The sequence below is a fragment of the Nematocida homosporus genome, assembly GCF_024244095.1.
Source record: "Nematocida homosporus strain JUm1504 chromosome Unknown 4503, whole genome shotgun sequence".
Taxonomy (NCBI): Eukaryota; Fungi; Microsporidia; genus Nematocida; species Nematocida homosporus.
The window spans coordinates 1-17,086 of NW_026250628.1; the positions used below are offsets into that span (position 1 = coordinate 1).

General features: G+C 41.5%; 11 protein-coding genes across 11 annotated transcripts; 3 read left to right on the forward strand and 8 right to left on the reverse strand.

Annotated features, from left to right (window-relative positions):
* Nucleotides 1–485: 485 nt before the first annotated feature.
* On the reverse strand, nucleotides 486–1,325 carry NEHOM01_2240 (uncharacterized protein; the record flags this gene model as incomplete). The annotated part of the gene is made up of 1 exon (XM_051491118.1): nucleotides 486–1,325. One exon carries the CDS (start codon nucleotides 1,323–1,325, stop codon nucleotides 486–488), a length of 840 nt encoding a protein of 279 aa, XP_051347078.1.
* Nucleotides 1,326–1,405: 80 nt separating this feature from the next.
* On the reverse strand, nucleotides 1,406–2,458 carry NEHOM01_2241 (uncharacterized protein; the record flags this gene model as incomplete). The annotated part of the gene is made up of 1 exon (XM_051491119.1): nucleotides 1,406–2,458. One exon carries the CDS (start codon nucleotides 2,456–2,458, stop codon nucleotides 1,406–1,408), a length of 1,053 nt encoding a protein of 350 aa, XP_051347079.1.
* Nucleotides 2,459–3,057: 599 nt separating this feature from the next.
* On the reverse strand, nucleotides 3,058–3,771 carry NEHOM01_2242 (uncharacterized protein; the record flags this gene model as incomplete). Its single annotated transcript, XM_051491120.1, has 1 exon — nucleotides 3,058–3,771. The coding sequence occupies one exon, from the start codon at nucleotides 3,769–3,771 to the stop codon at nucleotides 3,058–3,060; it is 714 nt and encodes a 237-aa protein (XP_051347080.1).
* Nucleotides 3,772–3,820: 49 nt separating this feature from the next.
* On the forward strand, nucleotides 3,821–4,435 carry NEHOM01_2243 (6-phosphogluconolactonase; the record flags this gene model as incomplete). The annotated part of the gene is made up of 1 exon (XM_051491121.1): nucleotides 3,821–4,435. The coding sequence occupies one exon, from the start codon at nucleotides 3,821–3,823 to the stop codon at nucleotides 4,433–4,435; it is 615 nt and encodes a 204-aa protein (XP_051347081.1).
* Nucleotides 4,436–4,866: 431 nt separating this feature from the next.
* On the reverse strand, nucleotides 4,867–7,221 carry NEHOM01_2244 (ribonucleoside-diphosphate reductase subunit M1; the record flags this gene model as incomplete). Its single annotated transcript, XM_051491122.1, has 1 exon — nucleotides 4,867–7,221. One exon carries the CDS (start codon nucleotides 7,219–7,221, stop codon nucleotides 4,867–4,869), a length of 2,355 nt encoding a protein of 784 aa, XP_051347082.1.
* A 924-nt stretch (nucleotides 7,222–8,145) lies between these two features.
* NEHOM01_2245 (suppressor of G2 allele of SKP1) lies at nucleotides 8,146–8,595 on the reverse strand (the record flags this gene model as incomplete). Its single annotated transcript, XM_051491123.1, has 1 exon — nucleotides 8,146–8,595. One exon carries the CDS (start codon nucleotides 8,593–8,595, stop codon nucleotides 8,146–8,148), a length of 450 nt encoding a protein of 149 aa, XP_051347083.1.
* A 340-nt stretch (nucleotides 8,596–8,935) lies between these two features.
* NEHOM01_2246 (glycerol-3-phosphate dehydrogenase) lies at nucleotides 8,936–10,975 on the reverse strand (the record flags this gene model as incomplete). Its single annotated transcript, XM_051491124.1, has 1 exon — nucleotides 8,936–10,975. One exon carries the CDS (start codon nucleotides 10,973–10,975, stop codon nucleotides 8,936–8,938), a length of 2,040 nt encoding a protein of 679 aa, XP_051347084.1.
* Nucleotides 10,976–11,339: 364 nt separating this feature from the next.
* On the reverse strand, nucleotides 11,340–12,305 carry NEHOM01_2247 (sphingoid base N-palmitoyltransferase; the record flags this gene model as incomplete). The annotated part of the gene is made up of 1 exon (XM_051491125.1): nucleotides 11,340–12,305. The coding sequence occupies one exon, from the start codon at nucleotides 12,303–12,305 to the stop codon at nucleotides 11,340–11,342; it is 966 nt and encodes a 321-aa protein (XP_051347085.1).
* Nucleotides 12,306–12,384: 79 nt separating this feature from the next.
* NEHOM01_2248 (uncharacterized protein) lies at nucleotides 12,385–12,741 on the forward strand (the record flags this gene model as incomplete). Its single annotated transcript, XM_051491126.1, has 1 exon — nucleotides 12,385–12,741. One exon carries the CDS (start codon nucleotides 12,385–12,387, stop codon nucleotides 12,739–12,741), a length of 357 nt encoding a protein of 118 aa, XP_051347086.1.
* Nucleotides 12,742–13,141: 400 nt separating this feature from the next.
* On the reverse strand, nucleotides 13,142–13,609 carry NEHOM01_2249 (ubiquitin-conjugating enzyme E2 D; the record flags this gene model as incomplete). The annotated part of the gene is made up of 1 exon (XM_051491127.1): nucleotides 13,142–13,609. One exon carries the CDS (start codon nucleotides 13,607–13,609, stop codon nucleotides 13,142–13,144), a length of 468 nt encoding a protein of 155 aa, XP_051347087.1.
* Nucleotides 13,610–13,655: 46 nt separating this feature from the next.
* NEHOM01_2250 (transcription initiation factor TFIID subunit 1) lies at nucleotides 13,656–16,271 on the forward strand (the record flags this gene model as incomplete). Its single annotated transcript, XM_051491128.1, has 1 exon — nucleotides 13,656–16,271. The coding sequence occupies one exon, from the start codon at nucleotides 13,656–13,658 to the stop codon at nucleotides 16,269–16,271; it is 2,616 nt and encodes an 871-aa protein (XP_051347088.1).
* Between the last annotated feature and the right edge of the window lie 815 nt (nucleotides 16,272–17,086).

Below are 17,086 nucleotides of genomic sequence, written 5' to 3' on the forward strand. Positions count from 1 at the left end.
TGATGCTGGGTTAGTAGTTGGTAGTAGAGTTACAAGTATTAGATCGACATCAGAACCATAAAGAGTAGCAAGTTTTACTATCTAGAGAATTAGATAGCGAATTAGATTCAGAGAGGGATAAGAGGGACAAGAATTAGACCTTTGAAGCGAAAGACGAGTTTCTAACTGAGACATCTAAGGGAAGCGTCCAAGACGTTGCACCTTCATGACAACCAACTTAAGACCATCTATCATATGAAGAATCTGGCATGTTTCTTTGTCTTTGGTTGAGTTGGTATTGAGTTGGGTTGGCATTAGTATTAATATTGGCTAAGAGGAGCCCTTCCCCACAGGCATGACACGAACACCAGCCCAATTTAGCCAATTTTAGTATTGCATATCTACGCTACACTTCGATATGACGTCATACTCACTCACACTTATATTTACTTAATAAAAGCACTGCTCGTCTCAAAGAATGCCCTTATTAGAGTATGTCTTGGCTATTAGTTAACCCGCTTCAAATGATCCAACTTATGGCCATCTTTTGTTGAAATGACAGGGGACACCCATACTAAAGTGCCTAAGAGCTTGCCACTCTTATCATAAGAATTGGGCCCAAGGTATTCAGTAAGGCCTGTAAGACAAATCTTTGGGGGGCGGCTAGACGGTTGGCCATGGTCTGGAATGTTAGTGTGGATGCTTATACAACCACAAAACGGGAGACCTATGCCTTTCGCGGTCCTGGCTCCTAAACTAATAGTAAGGTCCTTTTGGTAGTCTAGGTCTAATGCGAGGATGAATTGGTCTATCCAGTTGACATCGTTAAGAAAGTCTATCTTGTCCATTTGAGGGTGGACTATACCCATATAGGATATTGATAAATGAGTTGCTAGTGGCCAAATGAATTTCTGTATATCTGATGTGAGCCCACTAATATCCTTCAGGCGGATAATGTATCGCGACTCTTCAATCTTCTCAATTTGGTTTCGGAACTGGTTCTGCAAATCAACATTATTGAATGATGACTCCAAAGAAGGGCAAGAAGCTATATGTCTTAAATAGATAGTAATATTAAGAGGTTCCTTCGTAGCATTCAACTCTGGGTTTTCGAACAGTGTTAAGAGTTGGGCTAGGACTAACAAACCAGCAGGGCCGCGAGGATACGATATCTCAACACTTTCCACATTGAGTATGAATTTACTGAACTTCTTTAAGACATCTAGTAACTTCATCAGTTCACTTTCTTCCCAATCAAGAGTCAGATAAGCCCAATCTCCACCTTGCAACGCAATGCCAGATAGTCCATACCTTCTGGGTTGATTAGCTTCGTTGATGTCAAACATTCTCCAAACAGGAGTGGATTTGAATCCATAGTTGCTTCTGTTACTTATAAACTTCTGGAGAAGCATTTCTTGCTCTGAGTCTAACTTAGTATACAACCCTGTTGATCCAACCCGGGCTGTTTAAGTCCATATCCATTAAAAGATAACGTAGAATCTTGGTCAGCAGATTCGCTACTTGAATAAAGTTTACCGTCCATGCCAGATTTGTTAGTTTGGGGATTGCTTGATTGTGCTCTTGAAGTAGAGGGTTCTGGATCTGTGGGCTTCTGTTTACTTTCACGTTCGACCTCCATTTCTTTAGACCTACCATCAAGCCAAACTAGCGCTTCTTCAATTAACCTAGATATGTTGTCGCGGCTTTTGAGTTCATCATTTATCAATACTTGATCTATCTTTGATTCCATAATTTTTGTTAGATGAATCCATTCTGATCTATCAATCTTATGTCGTATTTTCCTTAGTTCTACTACCATGAACGCAGCGAATCGGGTTTTTAATTCAATAGGATGGTATTGGGCGCCTATTGTGATTAGATTATTTTCAAATATGCTTCTTTCTGAATTGGGGGTTTGTTTTTGTAGGTCCAATGGGTCATCCTTAATTTGGTTTAGTCGTTTTACTGCATTTACTAGCTTAACTATGCTCTCCATTCGCGATTCCTCTTGTATCTGGGCATTCTTGCATTCATCTAACCATTCATTTAGCTGCAGGAGAATTCTATTAAGAGTTTGCCGCATTACTTCTTCTCTGACTAGTTGAGATATCAACTCAACCTTCTTCGGCCCGACCGGATTCTTTGATTTGCCAAGGCCGCTGGGATTGCGTTGGATTGACTTCAAGCCTGTATAAAGCTGTTGTTCTTGTTCCATGAGGCCCTGTTGGTACACCTTTATTTGATATATTCGCGCTGCTTGATTCTTCCTTAAGACATTCAGCTCGTATATTGCATTGGTTATTTCAGCATATTCCGATGCTATTTGACTATCTCTAGCTAACGTGGCGTCGTTACACATATCAAACAACTCCATATCAACTGAATCCTCATCAGAACTACACCAGACACAACACAATCCAATAACCAAGCAAACTACTTGATAAACATTCAAAGAGTATTCATTTAACCTTTTGTTCATTTTACAATTTGCTATCTTATATTTTTATTTATAGACTATACTATATCAATATCAAAAATATTCTAGTCTTAGCCAAGCAAATTCTCTAAATTAGTAGAATATCAACAAGACTTACTTTCTAAGTATGTCTATTCAATACCAACTGTGGTGTTTGTACGATTCCCTACACATCTTTAATGAGATTCTCAACTCATTTCTACTTTTAGACGAGTAAGTACAGATAATGTAAATGTTTATTCCGTACTACTTTAGATAAGCCAATACATTCCAAAACCAACTCAATCTTGTTATCACTAGTTTCAGAGTATAAATATACGACGAAGATTGATAAAGGACTTTCTATGACTTCCATGAGATACATGAAGGATTCACAGAAGAAGATACCAGAACCAGAAACAGCTCAGACTCGCATACCAACACAATATCAACACAATACTAGCCTGAATGATGATTTGTCTTTTGTTGAGTATATTTGACTGAGAGGTCCTATACCTCCCCTGGGACACAACTAATAACCTAACATAACCTAACCTAACCCAATTAATAACCTAACATAACATAACATAACTAAATACCAAATAAAGCAGGACTTATTTAATCTATTGCTCCTCAGAAGACTTCTCAGCCTCAAAAGATTCATCTGGAGTCTCTTCCACTGCCACCGGTTCTTGTGGTAACTCAAAACTCTCCATCTTCACCTGATCATCAATGAAGTAATCAAAAGGAAGAACTTTAAGACCTTCTTCTGGTATAACTCCTCGTGGCATAACTCGGGAAACTCCTTTGTTATCTTTTAAGGTCAAAGTCAAATTAATATCATCCATTGATTGTAATAAGAAAACCGCAATATCCTTATACTCCCCTAAACCTTCCATTTCCTCTTCTTGCAACTCATCCTCAGGATAAGTCCCTTGGGAAATGATCTTCTCCAAAACATACCTAATTAAACTCTCCACCACCCAAACTCCATCTTCCTTCTGCACAAAAGACACACCCTGCTGCTCCGATTCAATATTAATCTCTGTACCAGCTGCAATAATCATATACCGCCTCAGATCTTCTTTCGTAGCAAAATCACAAATAACTTTAACTCCAGCTGATGCACTATCCATCTGATACACTTGAGTATCTTTATAACCACAAGCTAAACAGTTAGTTGATGAAAGAACTGAATCGGGAAAGAATAAATCGGGAACCAAAAGTAATCTTAGCTCTCCGGGCTCGCCACACTCTAGGCAGGGATGTTCAATCACAACAGGAGTATTGGGCTGTAAATCGACCGTATTACCTTCTATTTCGTTGCTTCTAGTCATCGATTGGGACAAAATTTGCGCATATCCAAGCTCCCTTTATTTATTGCCTATGAAGACGAAGATTGCAGTCAAGAGCTTAGAAGTTATTGCGTATGAACAGTTGCTGCCTTTTGTGGGGAAGCCTTTGGTTTTAATGATATCTGGGGGTTCGATTCTTCGGGTATTGGAGTCTGAACAAATTGCTGGAATGGATAAGAGTCTTTGGTCGGTCTATTTTGCCGATGAGCGACTAGTACCGGCTGGGGATAAGGATAGTAATTACGGGGCGGCTGAGAAGTTCTTGGATGGAGTTGGGAATGTCTTTCCTATCGATACTTCTTTACCGGCTGAACGAATGTTAGCTGAGTATAAGGAGAAGTTGTTAAATGCTAAGTTTGATCTGGCCTTTTTGGGTATAGGCGAGGACGGGCATATTGCTTCTATTTTTCCTGAATCAGCGGTGATTGATTCGTCTGATATCGTGACCATAATAAGGGACTCACCCAAGCCACCAGCAGAAAGAGTAACAGTTACACCACGAATGCTCACCATGATTAAGAAGATTGTGTTTCTGATTCCACGCTTATCAAATGGAATGATCAAGGCCATTGATGAGCCACACTTTTCCATTCTGTCACGAATTAATACGGACCTTCTAATCGTCACTATAGATCCTCTATCTTAGTAGAATAAACATACCATGGTATAGTATTGGCATAGGTTTACATTGTGTTAAGTTAAGTTTAGTTTAGTTTAGTTTAGTTTAGGTATGATGACGTAATGTGACATAGATTCAATTTATTGAGTTAGGTTGGTATTGAGTTGGGTTGAGTTGAGTTAGGTTAGGTTGGCTTAGTATTGGCTTAGTATTGAGTTGGTATTGTGGTGATGAAGAGACAACTTTGGTCTTCCATATAGTAAGTAGTAAGTAATAAGAAGTAAGTAAACTAAGAAGTAATAAGTAGCTGCTAAACTAAGTAGTAATAAGAAGTAAGAAGTAAGTAATGAGTAGTAGTAAGTAGTAATAAGCAGCTGTTAAACTAAGTAAGTAGTAAGTAAACTAAGTAGTAAGTAAGAAGTAAGTAAACTAACCCAATTAGAACCTTCAGTTTATTGTTAACTGCCACAGCTCATGCAATCGGGATCGAGTGAGCAAGTGGCGGGAGTGGTCGATTGGCCTTCCATGTAGGCTCGTGCGGCTTCTTTATCAACTGTAAACTTGATAGGGGCTTGCGCTGGGTTTGTGCGAAGATAGTACACACCGGTTTTAAGTCCACGTCGCCACCCATAGAAATGCATCCCATTGAGTTGTGAGAAGGTTGGCGCTGCCATGTGAATGTTCATGGACTGACTTTGGTCAACAAAAGCTCCACGATCGGCCGCCTGATCAATCACAGCTCGTTGCTTGATCTCCCAAACCGTCTTGTAAAGCTGCTTAAGATGGTCAGGAATACTAGGAATTGCTTGAATAGATCCTTCCCGATCAACAATCAGATTACGCATTTCCGGTCCCCAAAGTCCTAAATCTGCTAAGTCCTTAACTAAGTACGAATTAACCACCTGGAATTCACCCGAAAGTGTTCTTCGGTTGTAAATATTACTAGTTACTCCTTCAAAGCACTCATTAAACCCAAGAATCTGCGAAGTAGAAGCCGTTGGCATAAGAGCAATCAGTAAACTGTTTCTAAGTCCAGTACTCTTGATTTTACTCTTAAGTCCTTCCCAGTCCCAACGATTCGTCGGTTTAACATCCCACATATCATACTGTAAAATACCTTCACTAGCCGGACTACCTGCAAAAGAAGCATAAGCTCCATCCCGAGCAGCTAGTTCAGCTGAAGCTTCCAAAGCACCGTAATAAATCGTTTCAAAGATCTCCACATTTAAAGCCCGAGCTGCATCCGACTCAAAAGGCAGGCCCAATCGAATATAAACATCAGCTAAACCCTGGACACCTAGACCGACCGGCCGATGACGTAAATTAGAGTTTTTAGCTTCGGGAATAGGATAGTTGTTAACTTCAATGATTTTGTTAAGGTTTTTGATAGCTGTTTTAGCTGTACTCTTCAAAAGAGAAAAGTCCATCACTCCATCTTTCAAATGAGTAGGTAGAGCGATTGAAGCTAAGTTACAAACGGCTGTTTCCTCTGAACTAGTATACTCAACAATCTCAGCACAAAGATTACTACCCTTAATTGTTCCTAAGTTCTTCTGGTTACTCTTGGCATTACAACTGTCCTTATAAAGAATGTAAGGGACACCCGTTTCAATTTGGGCTTCTAAAACGGCTCGCCATAATTTACGCGCTTCAATTTGACGTCGGGCCTTACCAGCTGCTTCTGCTGCTTCATATCGCCGGTCGAATTCAGCTCCATAAACTTCATGTAAGCCCTGTACTTCATTAGGACAGAAAAGAGACCACATACCATCCTCTTCCACTCGGCGCATGAACAGATCAGGAATCCAAAGGGCTAAAAAGAGGTTTCTAGCTCGCATTTCATCCTTACCCGTATTCTTTCTTAGTTCAATAAACTCAAAGACATCTGCATGCCAGGGTTCTAAATAGACTACAATTGACCCGGGCCGCTTATTCCCGCCCTGGTCTACGTACTTAGACGTGGCATCAAAGACTCTTAGCATGGGTACAATTCCATTGGAGTACCCAAAAGTTCCTTTGATATAGGAATTAGTCGCTCGAATGTTATGAATATTGATACCAATCCCACCTGCTTGCTTAGAAATCATAGCACAGTCCTTTAAACTACTAAATATACCATCAATTGAATCGCCTTTCATAGCTAGTAAGAAACAACTAGATAATTGGGAAGAAATAGTACCACTATTGAAGAGAGTAGGTGTAGCATGAATAAAATGCTTAGTAGACATAAGTGTATAAGTTTCAATGGCTGCATCTATATCAGCCCCATGAATACCAATACTAACCCGCATCCAAAGATATTGGGGTGTTTCCACAACTTTACGATTGGCCCGTAAAAGATAAGATCTTTCTAATGTTTTGATACCAAAGTAAGAGAAATCTAGATCTCGACTGTGCACAATAGCACTATCTAATCTTTCCTTGTTTTTCATAACAATTTCGTATAACTCATCAGTCACTATCTGCACCCGTTCACCAGTCGAGTTGGTGTGCATGAATAACTCAGCCATAGCAGCTGAGAAAGTCTCTGGGGCATTTCTTTGAATTAGATTGACTGCAATACGACCGGCTAAATGGGCATAGTCAGGATGATGTGTTGTCATATCTGCTGCAGTTTCAGCGGCTAGTGTTCCTATCTCTTCTGTAGTCATTCCAGGGGCTACTCCTGCTGCAACCTTCCTAGTAAGTTCAGGAAGGTTAATAAAGGTGTTATCTAGGCCAGTAGAAAGAGACTTTAAATAGTCCAATAAATTGTCTTCGGAAAAGTCCTCTCGTTTACCACTTCTAGTAATGATTTCATAGATTACACTCATGGGTTAGGCTGGAAAAAGAAAATAAATAGAGGTGGTATTATGGCGGGTAATGAGCTAATTAGGATTAATTAGGACGAGATTAGAATGGATATATGTTTGGGTAAAGGTGTTATTGAAGTGGGTTGCAGTGGAGTAATATTGAGATAGGTTTGTTTTTGGTTTATCTTATGTTGAAATTGAGTTGAGTTAAGTTAAGTTGTGTTTAAGTAGTGTAATGTGTGGTGTTGTGTGGAGTTAAGATAGGTTTAAATTGAGTTGTGTGATGTTTAAGTGGTGTGATGATATGCTATGTTGTGTTTAAGTAATGTGGTGCTGGGTTATGTTAAGTGGAAGTGGACATAATAGTTAGTGGTAGAAATACTAGCTCAATTTAGCATAACATAACACAGACTAAACTTAGCTCAACTTAACATAGCATGGCATGGCTTAGCTCAATTTAACATAACATAACTGTCTTGTTGTGTTACTGAGTGACTACGCGCCGCTTTTAGCCCATACTAACACAAGACTAACATAATACTAAGCCAACTCAACACAATACTAAACCAAGACATAATCATATTGGACACTCGTAGGATTTATTGAATAAAGCCTCAACGTATTGAATATGACGTGTACAACACCTAATTGGGTTGGTATCTTCTTCTTAAACCAAATACATACTCTAGTTGTCCTCTACCAATCTCTAACTCAACCCAATGGATTTGCTGATGAAGAATAAAGATGCACTAACTTGTGCTTATCCCCTGTGAAACATAACTGTAATGCAACTAACTCAATACTAACCTAACCCAATCCACTACTAACCCAATACAAGCCAAAAACGGTGGTGGATACTCTAGATACCACATTAACTCAATTTAACATAACTCACTATAAGTTAACATAAACTTAAACTAAACACGTGCTAAGTTAGTGTGAAGGTTATGCTGTTCGTTTTCTGATCTCTTCTTCTGGAGTTGTTCTGATTTCTTGGCCGCCGGATTCAATGTAGGAACGGTTCATTTCTCTTTTGGCTTCGGGTGAGGCTCGGTCATAGACTCCCATTAACATGTTCATAACGGGGTCGTGTGTGTACTCGGGAGTCTTTTCGGGTTCTTGTATTTCTGGGAGTCTTTCGAACTCTTTGGGTTTGGGGACTAAATCCTCCCATTTCTCTGATTTGGGCTTATTAAGAATGACCTCCATCTTTTGCTGGTAGTTAACTACTTTGTCTAGAATAAATTGATGGGCTATCTCAATGAAGAGAGTGGAATCTCCAATTGTAACACGTACTCCGCCTTCTTCTTGCTTGGCTTGGCGATCTCCTTCGTTTTGTTGAGTGTAAATCACGAGAACGGCTATCTTGCGGGTCTCATACCACGTAAACTCCATAAATTAAATTCTTGGCCTGGGCTGTAAATAGAGATTGGCTGGGCCTTGTTGGCTCTTGTTTATTGTTTTGGATTCTCTATCTCTGGTTGTCTTCTGGATCGATCGATTTCCCATGAACTAAAAACCAAACAATATCTAACTGTATTCTGATAATGTATGCATCCGATTTTATTAGAATATATTAAGTTGAGTTAAGTTAAGTTGAGTTGAGTTGAGTTGAGTTATGTTGGAATAAAGGTTAGTGATGTATTGGACAGATGTTAAGGTATTGTTAGAGTGACTAGAAGCCTATAAAGGAATTATGTCTTGGGATGTGGCTTTGTTTATTATACTGTTGGTTTTATTCAAGTACATCTCTTTGGAGACGAATGGTTTTGAGGAGCTCGGTAGTTGCGATCTCTGTTCTTCCGCGGGCAATTGCTAAGACGGCATCTCTTTCAGACTCTCCAAAGAGTTGTTTGGCTAGGTTGGCGGCTTTTTGGGTGCTGCATATTTTGTGGCCTTTGGCGATCCTTTTTAGACCTTGCTCAAACTTGGTCATCTCGCACTCGGCGGCTTCCATTTGGCGGAGAAGTTCCAGGCCCATGGTGTTAAGGTACTTCATTGCGGCGGCCTTTTCTTCTGCCATTCGGGCTTTACTCCAGCCGAGGACGCGTTTAAACTCGTGAGCGACCGTATTAACAGCTTTAGCAGCGGCACGAACATCAGAGTAGGCAAACATCGATCGGCGGCCAAGGAAATCAGCAATGGTACGAGCGTACTCGTGGTTAATGGCGTACTCTACCTCGGCTAGAAGGTAAGGATGGCCCGACTCGATGCGCTTAAGATTGCCGCCGGCAATAAGACAAACTTTCCAAGCCCGGTCGCCGTATGCTCGCACTAGGTGCTTAGAAATATCCGCTGGTAGGCCAAAGGCCCGAGCTATACGTGCGCTAAAGAGTCCGATCATGGTTGCATCAACTGGACCGACCGAAGTCTGAATGGGATCGCGGTTGCCTGGAGTGCCTAGACGGTGCGTGCCAATTAGCCGGACATCACGAGTAACACATGGCTTGGGCGGTAAGCCAGCTACAATTGCGGCCAAATCAACGGCTTCTTCTGCCATTTCTCGGAAGCTAGTCCACTTTCCACCGGCCAAGGTGACTAGTCCGGAATCTGCTGCATGGACTAAGTGCGATCTAACAATATCTTTGCTCTGGCCGGCTGCTGGGTCTCGGGCTAACGGCCGCACGCCGGTCCAGATACTCAAAATATTGGCTGCTCGTGGCTTAACTCGAGGGTCAAGATAAGCGCCCATTTCCTTCACTAAATAAGCCACATCTGCAGCCACGGGCGGGGCTTCAGGGGTGCTAACAGGGCGATCTGTAGTGCCGACTAAAGCCCTGCCTAGCCAAGGCAGCAAGAACAAGACCGATCCATTGGGCGTGCGCGGGTTTAGTAGACCGGCAGAACCTGCATAAGCCGCATCAAGCACCAGATGGGTTCCAGAGGATGGCGCCATAATAGGCAGGGCCCGAGAACTATCCATTTCACGAATAGAATCACACCAGGGTCCAGTAGCATTAATGACTACACGAGCCCGAACTTTCACTGTCTTGCCCGTTTCGATATCTTTAAAGACTGCGCCGGTTGTTCTTCCTTTCTCCTTAGTTAATGAAACGACCTCGGCATAATTCAAAGCATCCGCCCCATAATACGCTGCCGTGGTGACCAGCATGGCATTGACTCTAGCATCGTTCATTTGTCCGTCAAAGTATACCATTGCGCCGGCAAGGTTCTTGACATTCAGGGCCGGCAGCATATAGGCCGCTTTATCCGCTGGCACCCAGTAAGAGCGACTAATGCCGTAAATACCAGATAGCCAATCATAAGCCTTAGTTCCTAGCCAGAAATAAGGGAGCATTAATCGTGAAGTCACTGGTAGAAGGATCGGCACTTCTCGGGTGAGGTAAGGCGCCAGCCCCAAGAAAGTCTTTCTTTCTCTAAGTCCTTCTAGTACTAGTGAAAGCTGCCGCACATCCAAGTCTCGAAAGGCCTTTTCTAAGTAGCGAATGCCTCCATGAATCAGCTTAGTGCTTTTGGACGAAGTACCAGCGGCAAAGTCTGTGCGCTCCAGTAAAAGTGCCGAGTACCCACGCGTTGCCGCGTCAAGAAGACAGCCGGCCCCAGCTGAGCCACCACCAATAACCAGAATATCGTACTTATGGGCAGCAGCTCGAGCCAGAGTTACATCTCGGGTAGGCGGTCGCCAGGACAAAGGTGGGCCAGAGGCAAAAAGTCTTCGCCGCCGAACTGACTCCTGGCGTAGAAAGACGCAATGAGCCACCGTAGCGGCAGCAATACCAGTAAACCCCAAGGTACGAAGCAAAGTATTTGCCATACCCAATAAGACAGAAATGCATATATGCCTTTAATTATCCACTCGATTAATTTACACCCAAAAGGGCACATTATGCCAATAGATAGCCCACTAGTTTCTTCTTTATGTTAATTTCACCCAATGACAGCTTGAGTTAGTATTGAGTTAGGTTGGGTTATGTTGTGTTAAGTTGTGTTAAGTTGGTATTAGGTTGAGTTAGGTTGAGTTGAGTTTATATTATGTTGGTTTGAATGGTCAATAGACCAAAAGTGATCTGCTTTAGTTCAATCGAATTACAAGCTTAAACCTAACTCAATCCAACTCAACACTAACTCAACTCAATCTAATATCTTTATTAATACCTTTATTAATAACAACCGTTTGTCTAACTCTTCTTCTTTCTCTGATCCTTCTTTTGCTTACTCTTATTCTTACTATCATTCGCTTCTTTACCTTTATCCTTACCCTTACTCTCACCTTTACTAGTCTTACCCTTACTCTCTTTACTAGTCTCACTCTTAGTCTTACTCTTGCCTTTACCCTTGCTGGTAGTTTCGGGTAGATCTCGGATATCTCTTTCGATCTTCCCGCGGCTTAGGAACTCCGAAAGCATCCTTAGAATCAACATTGACCAGTAACAATTCAAAAGGAAGACGGCAATAAGCAGTCCCCAAATCGGCACCAGCAAGTGGCTTCCATACTCCCACAAGAACCCATAGCCCGGCAGAATAATCATTGCCAAGTAAATAAAGAGACGCGGCACAATGAACGCCAACGTAAAGACCACAAACAAAACATTCCCTAATCTCTGGTACCCCATATAAACTGCTATTTTAGCCGCCTCCATCCATGGATCAGATATATCATGAAGCAACATCACAAAGACTCCATATCGCAAAAAGTTATACCGATAAGAAAATCCCATCAACAACAAAGTCACCGTATGGTGCCAAATCATCAACAGAAAATCACTCTGTTTCTCTTCTAAAAACATAGTCACAAAGCTTCCTGTATAGTACACCGTTTCAATTATATAGTGTCCATTCACCTGCCACGGCGTCCGATTACCCGGCCATTCAAAAGTAATATCTAAAGGCGAGTAAATCCAATCCTCTCCCCAAACAGTATACACTCCCCACCCAAACATACAAGCAAAGCAAAACAGCTTCCATAAGGCCCGTTTAAACTTCCGCATCGGAATATCACCTATCTTTACCTTAGAACACCACTTAATCAGTATTTCTGCCAAACACCGCTTTACTAAAAAGTAACATATCACGTATCCCGTTATCCCGATAAGATAAGAATAAATATCAGCTGGACACCGGAAAGCCGAAGCAAGAGAGCGCATCGCCCATTCCTTTCTCATTGCTCTACCACCCCAAGTAGCTTAAAACCCAAGATTGAAACACGTTTCAGCTTTTATTTTTATGGAGAGATTACGCCGGGAAGGCATTGTTGCCCTTGAGGAGATTCTTTTAAGAACGGAAGAAATCCTTAAACTCGCCAGAATTGAAATCTCAACTGATGAAAAAGATATTCATCGTGAAATCAAAGATGCTTTTCAAATCAAAACAAAAACCGAACTTCTTATCTCATCTCTTTCAACTCTTTATTCCGCCATTCTAGAAATAGAATCCCTCCAAGAAGAATCCTTACTCTGGTCCACCACTCAACCTCCCTCCCGAGCCGCCAAACAGCAACTCATCGACCGCCAAGTTCTTCTCCAATGGTTTAATACCACCAAGACCTCTCATACTCCCCCAGGACATTACTCCCCCAACTAAGACCCAGTTATACCTTAAGTTAAGATTGGGTTGGGTTTAGATTGGGTTGGGTTAAGTTGAGATTGAGTTGGGTTTAGTTTTGGTTTTTGAAATAAGATTGAGATAAGATAAGATTGAGTTGGGTTTAGATAAGAATAAAGTATGTTTTTAACTGTATAATTGTTATGAGTTCTTTATAGATGTAATTCCTCTTCCTAATTCTACCTACTTCACTCAAATACTATACTTACTCCACTCAAATACTATACTGACTTAGTTAAACCTCTTGAAATAAATAGTACATCACAATCTAGATAAGTAAAAAGGATTCTATTCACTCCCGGCATACTTTACTTACTACTTACTTAACTCCACTCCACTCCACTCAACTCAACTCCACCCAACTCAATCTTAACTTAACTTATAGCATGGCATACTTTTGCGTCCATTCCCGGGCTATACGAATGTACTCCTTGCGGTCATTTACATACAAGTGCGAAACATTCGTGTCCAGTGGATCGGCTGGATTTGGATCGGCTAGTAAAGATGTAATCGATAAGAGTACTTTTGAAATAGTCAAAGCTGATGACCATTGCTTCCCAATAATATCCAAACAAATATAGTTATCCTTAATGTTGCAATGAAAGATCTTCGTACAAACCCTTACTTTAGGAGGTGAGTAAGGATAGTCTAACGGAAAGACAATATCAAATTCAAACGATCCTCCTTCATAGGGAGTTCCTTCCGGTCCAAAAATAGTTGCTTTCCAAACTAGTAAATTATCCACACTTAAAGGACCAGCGCTAAAATACCCACTCGTGTCTGAATTCATTTCGGCTAAGTCATTCAGAATGCGCTGCACGTGCTGACCACGTTCTTGATACTTCATGCGTAAACTTTTTCAGACTCTTAAGACGTTTCACCCCTCGTTTTTTATGAAACACACGGCAACAACCTTGCCTAGTACTCCATATGAGTATAAGCTACGTAGATACCGAGTGCGTAAAGTTAAAAGAGAAGAAGTAGTTGATTTTGATGATTTAGAAGTCTTTGCTAGGGGTGAAGGGGCTAAGAAAGTAGAAGAAGCCGAACGAGTTGGAGCTTCAGCAGCTGTCCGCCGACTTCTACGCCGTCGCGATCTAGAATCCTGTGTTCGTGCGAATTGTCAAGATGATATGCGAGCGGTTGGATTGGAAGTACGCGTGGTAGAAGAAGATCCAGCTGCAATTGCTTATACGTTTGATATGGTGCCTTGGGAACGAGCTGTAGATAGTGCATTACCCCCTGGAGATACGGAATCAAGATTACTTTTGGATGCGGATTTTGATGCGGTTAAATGGGAGGAGGGAGTTCTTTATGATGACCGGATGTTTAGTACGGCTCGGCGTGATGCCCATTTAGTAGTTGATGCCAATGATAAGAACTTGCTTTTTGATATCATAGATAAGGGTAAAGAGAAAAAACCAAAACGGAAGAAGACTAAACCTACTAATAAGTATAATATTTCTGGTGATCGTCATTATGTAGAACCTAGTGAAACAAAAAGTGCTTTGGGAGTTCAAGGGGTGCAACACTCAGTGCCGGCTTTAAAACTAGTTCCTGAACTGTATAAGACTTACTTGGGTAAGGATGAGTTAAGACATTTCCATCGACCGCCTTTAGTTATTCCGGGTTTAGTTGAGATAAGATTTACACCTTTACATTCAGCGACTGGGAAGGCTTCAGCTTTGTTTAAGAAGAAGAGAGAACTTACGCTTAGTGATGCTTCTGAATGTGTGCTATTGGAGTACTCAGAAGAGATTCCACCTTTGTTACAGAATGCAGGTATGGCTAGTGTTTTAACTACTTATGTAAGAAGGGGACCACGAGAAGTACCTCCAGTTGTACCAGTAGGTAGTGTGACGTACTTAGAGCCTAAAGATCCTTCGCCTTTCTTGTTCCTTGGTGATGTTAATTCGGGTGAAGCAGCTCCGGCTATTATCAATAATCTTTATAAGGCGCCGCTTTTCTTCCATCGTTCAACCGATCTGATTGGGATTAGAGTTAGTGCTAGTACGGATGGGAGTGGTGGAGGAAGTGGAGGTAGTGGTGGTAGTGGAGGAAGTGGTGGTAGTGGAGGTAGTGGGAGTACGAGTGGATCTTCTTATGTTTATTATATTAGACCAATTGGTTCCTTGGCGGTGGTCGGTCAGACTTTACCCATGGATGAAGCCTTTTCTCCACATTCCCGGCGGCATAATGTCTTCTGTAAGAACCGACTGAAAGTAGCTGCTTATCGTATCTTCTATGCTAAGGGCAATCGAGAACGTAAGATGCACATTCATCAACTGGATGCACTCTTTCCTCATTTTAGTGAGGGTAGTAAGCGTAAATGGTTGAAGGAGTATGCTGAGTGTGTTAAACGGGGTAAAGAGAACGTTTGGGTTTTGAAACCTTCAGCTTCACTCTTATCAGAAGAAGATCTACGTCGGGCTGTAACTCCAGAACAAGTTTGCCAGTATGAAGCTATGCTAGCTGAAGAAAGAAGGCTTAAAGATGCCGGAGTTGTATTAGCAGCTGAAGAAGAAGGTGGTGAAGAGGAAGAGTTAAGAATGGCCGTTTGGAACTGTACGCGTAACTTTGTCAATGCCACCGCTGGTAAAGGTATGCTGGAAATAAGTGGACCTGGTGATCCGACGGGAATTGGCGAGGGGTTCAGCTTTGTCCGAGTGAAACGCCGGGAGAAGGAGGCCGATGATGAAGAGAAGAAAACAACGACTGAGCAAATGGCTGCATACAAGGCCTTAATTAAGGAAATCTGGGATAAACAAGCTGCATCTTTGCGCTGTACTACTACTGAACGGATTGATAATGAAAATCCAGTCGTACGAAGTGTACCGCATCGAACAACCACCACACTTAGTAATACAAGTGGGTCTCCTAAAGTTAATAATCAAGGTCGGCCTAGTAAAGTACTTAGTATTACTAGAACGGTCGTACGTGGTGATAAGAAGAGTCAAGAAACAGAGATTATTACGGATGTACGAGTAATTGAGGCTTACTTGAAGGCTCGGAAACGACAGAAGCGGGAGGAGACACGCACTTCTCTTCGTTGTGGTTCATGTGGGCAGATAGGCCATATGAAAACGAACAAGTCTTGTATGAACTATAAAGGGAAAGTAGTGGAGCGGAAAGAGCGACGGAAGAGTCCTTTGGCTATGCTAAGTGAAATAATTCTAGGAGTAGTGAAAGAACTAATGGCGGTGCCTTTTTCAATTGCATTCCATCGTCCGGTCTCTTTGAAGAAGTTCCCTAACTACTTGGCCTTTGTGAGTCAGCCTATTGATTTAACTACTATCAAAACAAAAGCTCGTTTGGGGAAGTATCGGCGTTATCAGGAATTTTTGGATGATGTACGACTAATGAGTAATAACTGCAATACTTACAATGGGCCGGGACATTCGTTGACTAAAATATCTACAGAGATGATTGAACTGGCTCAATCTGCTTATGATAGTAATCGTGAGGCCATTGTGCTTTTGGAGGAAAAGGAAACTCCTCGTGAGGCGTAGTGGTTAGTTTTGGGTTTAGAGGCTGCTTTTGGTATCACTCTAACAATTCTGTCTCTGGCAATCAGTAACTAAATAAATCAACTGCTCAACTTCTCTATGTGTTATTTGTTGTCCTAAGTCAAGCCAACTAAACTGTGTTATTTATCTTAAGATTGCATTCTGGTTTATGTATTCCCTAAATATATTCAATCGTAACACTGCTAGTCAACAAGCATACTCTGGGCCGGTTTACTAGTTAGTGCTTTGGTTGATTGAAACTAACATTGATTTACAAGATATTAAACAAGCCCAAATCCAAAATCAGAATCACAGCAGCTAAGTACTGTAATGGAAAGTGCCTTAATGTATTATAAAGACCTCTCATCCAAATATACTCAACGAGAGACAAATCATCATTCAGGCTGATGTCGGGTTTATTGATTAGAGGTTCGAGTTGAGGTTCTGGGGTGTGAGTCTGAGCCGTTTCTAGATCTGATATAGTTCTGTGAGAATCCTTCATGTGCGCCATTGGGTTAGTATTGGAAAGTCTTGGAAAGTCCTTTATCAATCTTCGTCGTATATTTATACTCTGAAACAAGTGATAACAAGATTGAGTTGGTTTTGGAATATCTTGGCTTATCTAAAGTAGTACGGAATAGATGTTGCACGCCAGTTTTGCAACTCGCCGAACTTGAAATTTCAAAACTAGTTGCAGAAAGCGAAGTTCGTCACTTTCTGGCCCGAAATTGCGGATTCCGAGGCTGGCGAGACAGAATACAATAAAGATGCTTTATTTGAAAATCTAACAACTACTAGTTTAAAATATACACGGACAA